This window comes from Lissotriton helveticus, chromosome 3_1 (assembly GCF_964261635.1).
Source record: "Lissotriton helveticus chromosome 3_1, aLisHel1.1, whole genome shotgun sequence".
Lineage (NCBI taxonomy): Eukaryota > Metazoa > Chordata > Amphibia > Caudata > Salamandridae > Lissotriton > Lissotriton helveticus.
In genome coordinates, this window is record NC_136061.1 from 1,625,313,575 (window position 1) to 1,625,325,784 (window position 12,210).

The 12,210-nt window shown below is 40.8% G+C and overlaps 1 protein-coding gene across 2 annotated transcripts in view; it reads left to right on the top strand.

Annotated features, from left to right (window-relative positions):
• The window catches only part of DPP10 (dipeptidyl peptidase like 10), a 1,755,202-nt gene that overhangs the window by 1,058,304 nt on the left and 684,688 nt on the right, over positions 1 to 12,210 (top strand). For both annotated transcript variants that reach the window (XM_078683981.1, XM_078683980.1), the window contains exons 6-7: positions 11,269 to 11,321; positions 11,515 to 11,596. In XM_078683981.1, coding sequence (XP_078540107.1) covers positions 11,269 to 11,321; positions 11,515 to 11,596 — 135 coding nt within the window. The remainder of the gene's footprint in view (positions 1 to 11,268; positions 11,322 to 11,514; positions 11,597 to 12,210) is intronic.

Below are 12,210 nucleotides of genomic sequence, written 5' to 3' on the forward strand. Positions count from 1 at the left end.
ATACTGCCAGCTGGTGCTCTACCATGCAGTGAATTGGCAACTGAGTGGTTGTGCAGGGTGATCATTCGTCAATGAAGGACACTCTCCTTAGGTTTTTTCTCCCGGAGAAGATTGGGACCAGACTGGAGATACACCTGGGTTGGAAGACAGAGCAGCGAAACCAACTGAGGTACATGAAAGCTAAGGAGTATCTAGTGGAGTCCTGCATAGCCTGTATGTGCAACCATGGTTTGTTCGGCTGTCACATGGTGAGTGGAAATCTGTGGGAGACCAGTCGGAGGGAGAAAGAATGTTGGTCATGAAGTGTTCTTTGAGGTGTCATTCTGCTTTAGGCCAACATCTCTTCTCTTCCAATGACGTAAGCTGCAGAGATAGCAGGATAAGGTTTTGTCATTGTTGTGAGGCTGTTTGTCCCCAGATTCCTCACAGGATTTAAACTATAGGCTGTTCTACAGACACTATATTTGCTTTTAGATTTATGAAATGCACAAAGCCAGCAGGCATCAAAACGCTAACATAGGTCAGAAACAAACATTTGAAAACAGAAGTGGCATCTTTAAGAATGAGCGAATAACCATGGTTTGAGATGCTTCAAGAACACAAAATAAGAAATCAAACTCACAATATGTATAGGGAGTGTGTTCCATAACCTAGCCACAGCCACCCAAAATGCGCAGCCTCCCCATCTAACCTTCCAGAACCTGGGAATGAGCATCTCATTGCTGTGGATCTGAGCTGTCTATTTACCAAATACCAGCTAAAGGAGGCTCGCAGATACCCAGGGCCCTGCTGGTGGAGAGCCTTGTAAATCATACATAATGCCTTGAAAATCATTCGTATCAGGAAACCAGTGAAGTGACCACAACTCCTCCCTGACTGAATTAATGTTTCAGAACTTCCACGATCAACCGAGTGGCCCCATTTTGGATGACCTGAAGTTTATTGAGGAAGAACTAGTTAGCATTTAGATATAGAGCATTTCAATAGTGAAGACGGGTTGTAGCAAGAGCGATGATGACTGAAACTCTTAATTTTCGTAACTTTCCAGGCAGGAAGGGCAAAATCATCCTCAGAATCGTAATAATGAAGAAGCATGTACTCACCGTCTGATTAACCTGAGTATCAGTAGTGAGTTTGTTATCAAAGATCACACCAAGATCACATTAAATAGACAAATACAAACCTCGTACATTAGCTACAAGGTACAGAAATCACTTCAGAAAGGAAAAGTGGATTTTTTCCTTGTAGGACAAGATTATCTGTTGCATGAAATGTGTCCATGCAATATAAAAATGTATTACCTTTAACTATGATGGATGCATGATTTTTATATAGACTCTTTGATGTCAGCTGCTAATAAAGGTACTAGAAGATGGGGATCTGTGAGCTCCTGCTACAAGGCTGTATTCTCTGTTCCACTGAGGCAGACAATGTAGTTCCATGTAGTGATGCACTACAAAGTTTATTAAAATGGTTGTCTCCATTTCAGTAAAGCTCATGTTCCTCATGAGTTTGGTGTACTGCATCCAGTGGATGAAACTGTTTTCTGACATCCACAAGTTCATACAGTTTAAGAAGAAGAGCAAAGAGCCATGGGTATGGGCTGACTTTACGCACTTTCAAGGATAATGTTTATAAAGTGTGTATGATTTAGGTCAGGTGAATACTTTTTCCATATTCTCTTCCATTCAAAACTCCAAGTAGCGGAAGAGGAGATATCTACTTCCAATATGGAGAACACAGCCTACAGGCATACACCTAAACTCCAGTTGTAAAGTAAGTCATAGTAACTCTTCAGTCATAATTTCAGTTGTGTATGTGTTAAACTTACCACTGGATATTTTTGAATACCATCAGTTAGAGATTTCTTTTGATGCATAGGTGGACATCTGTGTGTTGAGAGGTCTATACATGTAAATTTCCCTAAAAGGAAAGGGCCATCAATTTGCACCTAGAACAGGATTACAACAGGATTACATATTGGGCACAACCTACATCCGACATCATTGTTTACTCCATTGGTTGCTGCAGGAAAGAGCTGACACAAATCCTGTCTACAAGCCTTTCCGTCTGTTTGTGAAATGAGTTGTGGGTAGAATCATGCTAAAATGGTAGGTGATTCCCCAGTCTGTGATGAAAAACGTCTAATTGGTAGCACCCACCACACTACTGCAAATCATGAGATGCACAACTTGCCCATGTTTTTTGTAGCATATTTTAATCAGACCTTTAATTAAAAAGTGAAGATCAGTCAAAACAATGGTGCTTGCAACTTGTGGGTCAAATTAGATGTGCTAACTCATAACAATAGTTAACACAAACATACAGCAGTGAAGACAGAGTTGTCATCCTAATAGATAACATTTATTTGGTGGCAAACTTTGATGCATAATGGTCATGATTAATCTATCAAAGCTTCAAAATTCTGGTTCAGAAAAAATAAATAAAGTTGTTGGAAAAGGAAAATTCCTCAGAATTTGTTTCTGTGTCAAACACATTGAATAGAAACTGGATATGTGCCAGCTGTAGGGGTGTTTTGTGCTTACATACCAGAGTAGCCTCACTAGAATTGGAGAAACCTGATTTGCCTGTGATGTACTTATGACTAAAATCATCCGATTTTGATACCTGTCCAACTACAATTTTATCTTGTCTACGGAGTTGTTTTTGCAGTTGTTTCTAAGTCAGCTATGCCCCCTGCTGTTAAGTCACTGACAGCTATCACTTTTAATGAGGCGAGCTGCAGCTACTGAGATGCAGAAGGAAATAAAACCCTGCAGGGAAAGTTAGGCCCCACTGAAGGGGACGAGCCTATGCCCTCCTGGTTTTTGGAAGTAAGCTCAGCAACAGTGAAGGCTGTTTTGGAAACCAAAACATTGTATACGTTGTACACTGTTGTTATCTCATCGAACTACATACTAGCTTTCACAGCTGCACAACTGAGAATTTTTCACTGTTCTACAATGTGATTGTTATGTCATTCTAAATCTCCATAGGAACATGTTATCTTCAGTCAATCATTTCTATATCTTTAAGGAGTTTGCTTTAATTCTAACTAATCAATACATCTTAGAGAATATAGGTTGTGGTAATGCCTGCGCACACGGCATTGAATGAGTATTTCCCCCTTGCAATAACAAATCTCAGGATACCATTTAGGGACATACAATGCTGTGTAAAGGAAATATTAGCAAGCTCTTAGCATGCTTAAGAGAGCAGTGACACGTGTGGGACATCAATGAACAAAATAAACTTGGTGAAAGCAGAATGAAAGGCAATGTAAAGCTAGTTTTATGCAAATCAGAATAAACAAGGTAAACTGACATCATTTCCTTTTTAGTAATGATATTTAAGAGCTAGTTTTATGCAAATCAGAATAAACAGGGTAAACTGGCATCATTGGCTTCTTTTTTATAAGTAATGATACTTTTGCATACTTATACATAAAGTTGATGTATGTGTTATTGGCTATGCTTGTTTCACTAGTAAAAACTTTGAGGGTGTTTTCATATTTTATTATTGAATGCAGTACAAAGCATCATGTTACAATGGTTAACTTGGATATAACTGTATTTTCAAAACGTATTATTTACTGTTTGGAGTCTCCTTCCAGCGACATTATATTTAGGTGAAATTTTCCCTGACAACATGATGGTTTAAAAAAAAAAGACATTCACCAGTAATAATTATCAACAAGTAACTATAACTTGTGTGTGTGTGTGTGTGTGTGTGTGTATATATATATATATATATATATATATATATATATATATATATATATTGGGTCCAGCGCCCGCTCCCCAGAAAGGACAAAAATATTTACAACAAGGGGTGGTGATGGACAGAGTCTCTGAATTAAGCAGAATACTCTCACCCAGTCAAGAGATCAGGGCTAGATCCAACACCGCTTTTTAGCTCATTGCACCATCCCAGTTTCAGAACCTGGCTGTATGCAAATTAGTCTGTCCCTGGCCCAGTGCATCATGGGAACAGGGCAGACCAGACTACAAAAGCCAATTCTTACACTGTATAAGGACAAGGCACGACACAACTCCGAGGCTGTAGGCAAGTGGCTTTATTGATTTTCTTTAGCGCGTGGTGCTAATAGTTCCTGAAACGCTCAGGCATACGCGTTTCAAGCCTCCAATGGCTCTCATCAGTGCCGGTTCCACGAACTCCACGCTCGCTCTGGGGGTCAGATGACATACAGGTGGTGATTAGACCGCTCCCATGATGGTGTCATCGAGCTCCTCCTCCAGTGCAGGAAATACTCGCCCCTCACACTCGTCCTGTCGAGCAGATGCATGCTGGTAGGTGTAGTCCATAGAAGTGTCTGTACAGTGACAGAGGTGCTTCTAACATCCAGTGATGCCCCAAATTGCTGGTTATGGGCCACACTCCAGCTCAGGCGCCCAGCAGGGTAAAACAAAGCCTCTTGCCGAACCTCTTACTCAGGCGATCGGTATCGCCTCCTCTCTCCCCTTGCCGTACCTCACGCCACAATGGAAATACAAACAGCTGGGGGGGCACCGTGTTTTGCAGTTATATATATTCTGAGCCTAACAATAACGTCCCTTTAACCGTTGGATTTGTTCAGCAAATTTCCAAGGTTTTTCATAATTCTATGTCCTAACTATATCGTCTTTGTAACCTTTGTTTTTTTCAGTACATTTCTAAGGTTTTAAAAAAAAATTCTATGTCTTAACTATAACGTCTCTGTAGCCTTTAGTTTCTTTAGTGAATTGCTATCATTTATTAATTTGTATTTCCTAACCATAACCTGTAAACTTTGAGAATGGTTGCGAGTGACTGTATAAGTCAGTGAGTGGGTGTATGGGTCTGTAAGTGGATGTGTGAGTGGCTGCATGGGTGTGAATTAGTGTGTGAGTGCCTTTGTGGGTCTGTGACTGGGTTTTTGAAAGGCACTATGCATCTGTGAGTGGGTAAGTGAGTGACTTTGTGGGTCTCTGAGAGGATGTGTGAGTGCCTGTGTGTCTGTGAGGGGGGTGTGAGGGGTGCCATGTGTGTGTGAGTTGGTGTACGAGTACCTGTTTGCATCTGTAAGTGGGTGTGTGATTGTCTGTGTGGATATGTGACTGTGTCTTTGAGTGGCATTAGGGGTCTGTGAGTGGGTGTGTGGGTCGGTGAGTGGGTGTGTGAGTGGTGCGTTGGGTCTGTTAGTTGATGTGTGAATGCCTGTGTGTAACTGTGAGTGGGTGTGTGAGTGACACTATGTATTTTGGGCATTTACATACTTAGGGTATTTAAAAGGGAGAACCATGGACTCTGCTCTCACCAGAAGATGACAAGAACTAGACCGTTCTTCACAGTCACTACAGATCAGATTGCACTCCATTAGATCAATGATGCACACACCTTCATTAAAGATTTTGGATTGTTTTCCCACATGGAATATGAGAGGAAACACATTTGATTTGCCTTTGCCAAGCTCAAGAAGCTATGAATGTTTGAGCTTTACTGGAGTGGAGCTTTAACTGGGGCACCTGCTATGTTTATATTTGTAAGTGCTTCCCATTCAGATTTTTCATTTCTAACAAATGAGCACCGGGCCAGACTGGAACCTAATTTTTTCCCAGAATAGTCCTTAGTTTTGCTGAAAACATCTACCCAACTGGAATATTTGCATCTGGTTAATTAGTAAGTGCTACCTCGTTGGGCAAATGTCTAATGCATATGCTACACTATAGCTGCGTAAAGGACCACAGAGTAATGTTTCCAGTAACCCTGTGTGCATGTAATTTCAGGAATGTGATTTTCATTCAAGGCCACTTTGCATGCTCCTGAGTGGCTCGATAAATCAGGAGTAAGGCAACGCAGCACAAAGCACTTTGTTGCCTTTCCTTTCCTGCCTTGCCTTTCCTGCCTTGGAAGGTGTTCCATGGGCGTTGAGTGAGTGCTCCCATGCAACTTCCATGTTTTTTTTTTGACACATTCCTAGATTTACCAGAACTAGTAGACCTGGGCATACGCCAAAAAGATACTCTTTCTCAGGTGAGGCACAATGAGGAGAAATATCTTCATTTCTCCGTGTTGCTCCCTCGTTCTATGCGTGCTGCATCCTGCACGCAAAGAAGGAGGAATATGTCACCCATGATTGTTTTTTGCACAAGAAGGTGTCCCTTCCTGCACAAAAACAAACCTGTATGTAACACAGGATGGTGCAAGGGTGCCTGCATTGATGCTAGGCCGCCAAATGGGTACCAGCACGGGGGAAAACGCAGGAATGCACCATATTGCCCTAAATACAGCGCATACCTGTCTTTTTGGTGTCACGTAGTGCATCAAGGTGTGTTTTGCTGTGCTGCTCTGCGTGACATTCTCATAAATTGGCCACACGTTGTCTTCCTATTACCTTATCCGGTGCTTGTGTTTTGGAATCTGCACTCACAAATTGCCTACAACTCAAAGAGAACCATTTTTGTTGATATCTGCTTTCTCTTCTTTCGAGTTGTCCCCATCCTTTCTGCCATGATGAACTGGGTCTCTCATACATTGAGGAGCATATCAAGCTTGCCCCTCTATTGTTTCAGCTTTCTGCGGGGTCCAACACCCCTGACACTTTGAACCATAGTATAATCCTTGACAATGTAGGCTAGTATCATGGTACCAAGATTCCCTGGCTATATTATATATAGTCCATAATAGAGGATTTTTGCTTTCCCTATTTATATCTCATTACCTCTACTATCAAAAAGCAGGACACTTGTCAAACACTCATTGTTGGATAATAAATTCATGAGCAGGAAATCTATAGGATTAATTAAACCTATTCTACAGCATTATATTATATCACCAACTACCCCTAGTGTTAAACCTTACTTAATATGTGTACAAGGTTATTTGTAAAGGTATGTGTTATCTAGATGCAGAGTTAGGTCAATTCACATTGTCTATTGTCGTTTCCTCTAGGTCAATATTGTAACAGTGCAACTGTTTGTGTATGGCCCATAACGAAATTTCTGACAGGCCTCTACTGCATTTTGTTTCCTTTTGTTAAAGTTATTATATTGATGACAAAACGTCTTTAATTCCCCTTTTGAAGCCTTACACATTTCATAAATGTAGAACAGCACTATGTTTTTCCAGATGCTATCAAGACAGGCCATTTGTTTCTTGGTTGACTCATTACTAAAATGTAGGGTGCAACACAGAAGCTCTATGCCTTTTTAACTGCTGATTGTAGATTTATATGTGAGATTTTACTGCTATGATGATATTTTTGCCATCGAACAAATATATTGATTGATTAATTAGGTGTAAAATGTTCACATTTTATTAAGATGACATTGATGAGATTATTATCTGCCCTGGGCTAATGGTTTTCTAACAATTTTAATTTACTCAAGCGGGATTAATTCTATATTTGATGAATCACGTGGATAATTGCGTGACATCAGGATGACAAGCATAGGTCCAAAAGCGTTGAACCCAGGCAAGATTTTCAGGATGTCCTCATAAAATGAATTTCCATACAATCACTCTAATTCACAGAAAATTCTAATCTAGAATCATAGATTTACATCTCCACATGAATGCAACATTGCATTTTTTCGTATTGGCATAACATCTCATAAATACAACAAAAAGTGCTTCTGTCGCAGTTTCAAACCTTACTTCTCATAAAGTCATCTGCCTTTTCTTTTTTATTGTTGGCAGTTACTTTATGCAGAAAGGTGCGCAAAGCGCAATTTTGCATTGTGGAATCACCTGTGCCCAGTGGAATGGCACATTGTTTTCTTTTTTATTTCCATGTGGAGATTCCCAGTTGAGTGTAAGTTTGGTCTCATTGCCATGCCAGAAAAGCGATGTACTGTCCTTGAATAAATCTCAGACAAGCACCATGTTGAGAAATGGTCAGAAAATAATTTAGTAACTGCCCCAAAATTGAAATGCCTAACCATTGCATTTTATTTACCCAACATAATATTACAGAGATATGTGGTAATGTTACATGGAGTTAAACGGGTTATAAGTGCAAGGTCACCTTTTATGCATTTCATGTCATCAGATATTCTGCCATATGCTCTCTTAAATCTGATTTACATGTGCAAATGGCTTAGTGCATCAGGTCCGATGAATCTAAGTAGAACCCATATACAAGTTTTCCTGAATGTGTGGAATGGACCCAGCCCTCCCTGACCAATGTTGCTTTATATGCTTGGTCAGTATAAACAATGAGCAGTGAAAGAAGGCTGTGCTGTTTAATGGCATAGACAGTCTTCTGGTGAGTAGTACACAACTCCACAAAGAACATCATAAAAGTTATGGAATATGAATAGGGAGATGGGAAAAAAGCTAACAGTGTAATCATGGGCTAAAACACATGATTTGTGTTGAGAATATGAGCATATGGCTTGAGAGTATTCGGTGACAGAAGGTACATGTTTCAATCAATATTGGCATGCAGCATTCGACAGCGTCTGAGAAACGAAAGTTGTGTTAAGAGTAACAAAGGACATGGTTCTTCATCAAATTTCCGCAGTTGTTGGTGGAAGAAAACATACAACACAGTATATGAATTTCTGGGTATAAATGTGACACTGCTACGAAGAGTAGAGGGGGTATTACTCTTATTTTTCAGGTTGTAATTATTTATATTATATTTGCATCAGCCATGGGGTTGGATGACCTGTATAGCATAATTCCCTTAAAAATGTGAACTATATCATGTTCAGAAGTTTGAAATTCCAGGAAGCGGTGTTCGCTGACGTCATTGGCGTCTCTTGGAGGAGCTTACCACGTCTCCTGCAAAGGAGCATAGAAGGTCTCCCACTTGGCCTCATTTGTACATCTTGCTGATTGGTGGCAGGTGATCCTAGTTACATTCAGCTGTGCAATAAACCAAATTGGATTGTATTTACTCGAATTTTCGGTTAATGGATTAATACATTGTTCATCAGACTGCATTATGATTGCTGTGATATCTTGTGTGTAACTTTACTGTACAGGGGGTCTTCGATCCACTGCCGTTGACACCTTCGGTATTAGGGTGCCCAGATAACAAGATTTAGCACCATCTACGCTATTTTCCTACAGGATTGACCCACCCACTAAATTGTGTTCTAATAGGAGGTGCGGTTTCATATACCACTGCTACTATCTTGTACTTATGCAATATTCAATGTTAGGTTGGAAGGCAGTGCCCTCGTTGTCTCTGAAGTAACTGTTGACTGCCGCCCGAATCGTTTCACAAAATGGTTGGTTCTTTATAGAGTCAGGTTGCAGTTGCCATGTGGGTATGGTGTCACTGACATTCCCTGTGTCTATGTTGCCAGAAGGGCCTTGTGGTCCTAGTCAGTGCAGCAGAGGCATTTAATGCTGTAGGTACATGGTACAAGTGTTGTGGATCCCGGGATATAGGTGCGTCTCTTGCCATAGATCTGTTAGATCCCACCTAGTAATCTAGTGTCAGAACCCCTGTGCCATTGGTATGCCTGAACTCGATGGGAGGGGGGTCAGTGAGGGGTCCAGGGCACAATCTAGCACCAAGAGACCGCCCCACCCAGAGTCAATGAATGCCAATGGTTCTAATATGGTGGAAGAGACAGGGAATCTAGGAACTCAAGTTGACCAGGGTTATGTATTTTTATTTACTGGCTTTTGGGAGCTTCCTCCTTTGAATTGTGCCTTATAACAGTGTGAATTTATCCTTTGGTGTACTATTTTCCGCTGTGCAAGATAAGTACCCAAGGTACCACCCATAGTAGCTACCCCTCTCTTATGTGAAGTATGTCATCCCATATATTTGCCCTCTCCAGCGCTTCATCAGTTTCCTCAATTCCACAGTCATCATGTGTGCTTCTTTAATGCAAGGTATATGAAGAATTAAAAAAAACACAATTTTTAGTAAAGGTAGACCTGAAATTGTGTATTTGAAAAGGCACTTTTATAGAGTGGAGTTGGCATCTTCCTGTTTAACAATCCTGTGCCTCTGCCTGTGGAATCAATGTCTAGTTTAGACTGACAGGGGCCTGTTCATGCATTCAGTCTAGACTGTCACACAAAGGAGATTAGGTGTGCCCTGCATATCCTGATGGCCCATCACCAGGCTGATGGGCCTTCCTAGGCCAGAGTGGTGGGTGGCGTTGTGACTGACAACACCTGAATGTGGCTGTGCCTGGCATCTCACAATGCTGACTCCACCCCCTGGAGTGTGTCTGGAGCCACGGCCAGGCAGGACAAGAACTTGTGTACTACAAAGACAATCCTTTGATGAATGCCTACTTCAAAGGCGAAAAGGGGCATAAGTATTGGACTTAAACCCTCAGACTCTTAGAACACTTCTAGAACTGAGGACTTCAGTCCTCAGAAGAAGAAGTAGAAGAAGAACTTAAGAGCTGTCAAGAGGAGTACTTCCGATTTGCTGTGTGTTGCTTTGCTGGGTTGGCCTGCAGTTGCTGCTTCTGTCTGTGGGCAGTGAAAGGACTGGACTTTGCTTTGTATCATGCTTTTTCAAGTTTCCCAAGGGCTTGTGTGTGCTTATGTCCTGTTGGAAGTCTCAGGGCCATCAAATATTTCATCCGCAGCACCCCTGAACTCCCCTGCTGGGAGTCCTGACCTGCCTTGTGGTGCCAACTCCAGTTCTGTGCCCTTGGAGGCTCTCAGCTCCAGTTGCTGCTCCATCTCCCTCCGCGGTGGCCTGCACTCACTAGGCCCAGCGGCTCTCCCTGGCATGTTCCGGGGGTGTTCCCAAGACTCAGGCAACCTCCATTGCTGCTCCTCACAAGGGGTGTCTCAGAGCTTTCCTATTGCTCGTCTCGCTCTCCATCACGTCATGCACTACTGGTCCCTGTCGCCCTCCCAGGATCAACTCCGCCGTCCTGGGCCTCCTCAGCAAAGCACTCGCCGATGGCCCTGCAGGCTGTCTGGGAAAAGTTATGGCCATGGACGGATGCCAAAGGCTTCACTAGGTGCCCATAGCAGACTGAGATAAATTTGGTGGATCGGGAGTGCTACTCTCACACTTCCGCCATGTACATTTTAATTTTTTTTCTCAATACAAAATGTGAAATTTCACTTCAAAAATAGGACATTTAAAAACCCAATTTAAAACCAGTTCTCCAAATTACATTGGAAATGGAAATCTGAGTTTTGATATGATTTGTTTTCAATATTTTTGACATCTAATGGAAAAATAAAGCGTTTAAATAAGAGTTGTACAATGCTTAAATGTATCTACAAAATGGATATTTCTGCACATGCCTGATATAAGAGTTTTCTTAAATTATGTTTTATGTTTCGTTTCAGGTATATCATTTTTCGTACACAGCTTCATATGTCATCTTTAACATACATACAAGGTAGGTATTTAATTCTGACCCTGTTAACGAGCTGCCAATGTTTTTTTAAATGCACTAAATGTTTATGAGTCTATGAGTGTAAGGGCATTCTGCCTTTGTTTTGATTTCAATTATAAACATTGCCTATCCGGGGCAAAAGAGGTCTGCATGAAAGTGCACTATTTTTGAAGTAATAAAAATTCATTTCTTTAAGGGAAGTTTGGGAGTTAAATCCGCCAGAAGTAGAAGATTCTGTTTTACAATATGCTGCATGGGGAATACAAGGCCAACAAATGGTAAGGTATTTATATGAATTTAAAAAAATATTTATGATTTCTCTTTGCGAAAACAGAGTTTCGTGCCATTACATTTCACATTATTATTTTGAACAATTAATTTCTATGCAAATGTTACATGAATTCACAATTGAAACACAAAACTTGCTATTAACATTGGAGTTTTCCATTACAATATTTACCGTTCACAGTTTCTCACTGGCTATCTAACGTACATCGATTAAGTGGCTTCATTTTGTTATAATATTTATTATTGACAAAATGTGCAATCCTCATTTTAATATTAGTGAATACTGAGGTATGTTGCTATACTGCTCTATTGCCCACGTGTATTTATCCGTATATAAGTTAATACGCTTCTATAATGCATGCTTCACCCTTGTAAGTAAATTACCTTTGCCAGTAAATATCATAGGGCGAATTGCAGGTCTAAAGTCGTGTACAAACACATCACATAAACCCATAATGAAATATCGCAACATGGCAAGACTAGACAGAGTAGAGTTTGTTCAATAGTAAAGTCAATTCATAATGCGTTTTTTGACATGTTCGAACCTAACTCACACAGCGATGTTTTCTTATTTTGTTTAAAACATTTTTTTATACAGGATGGT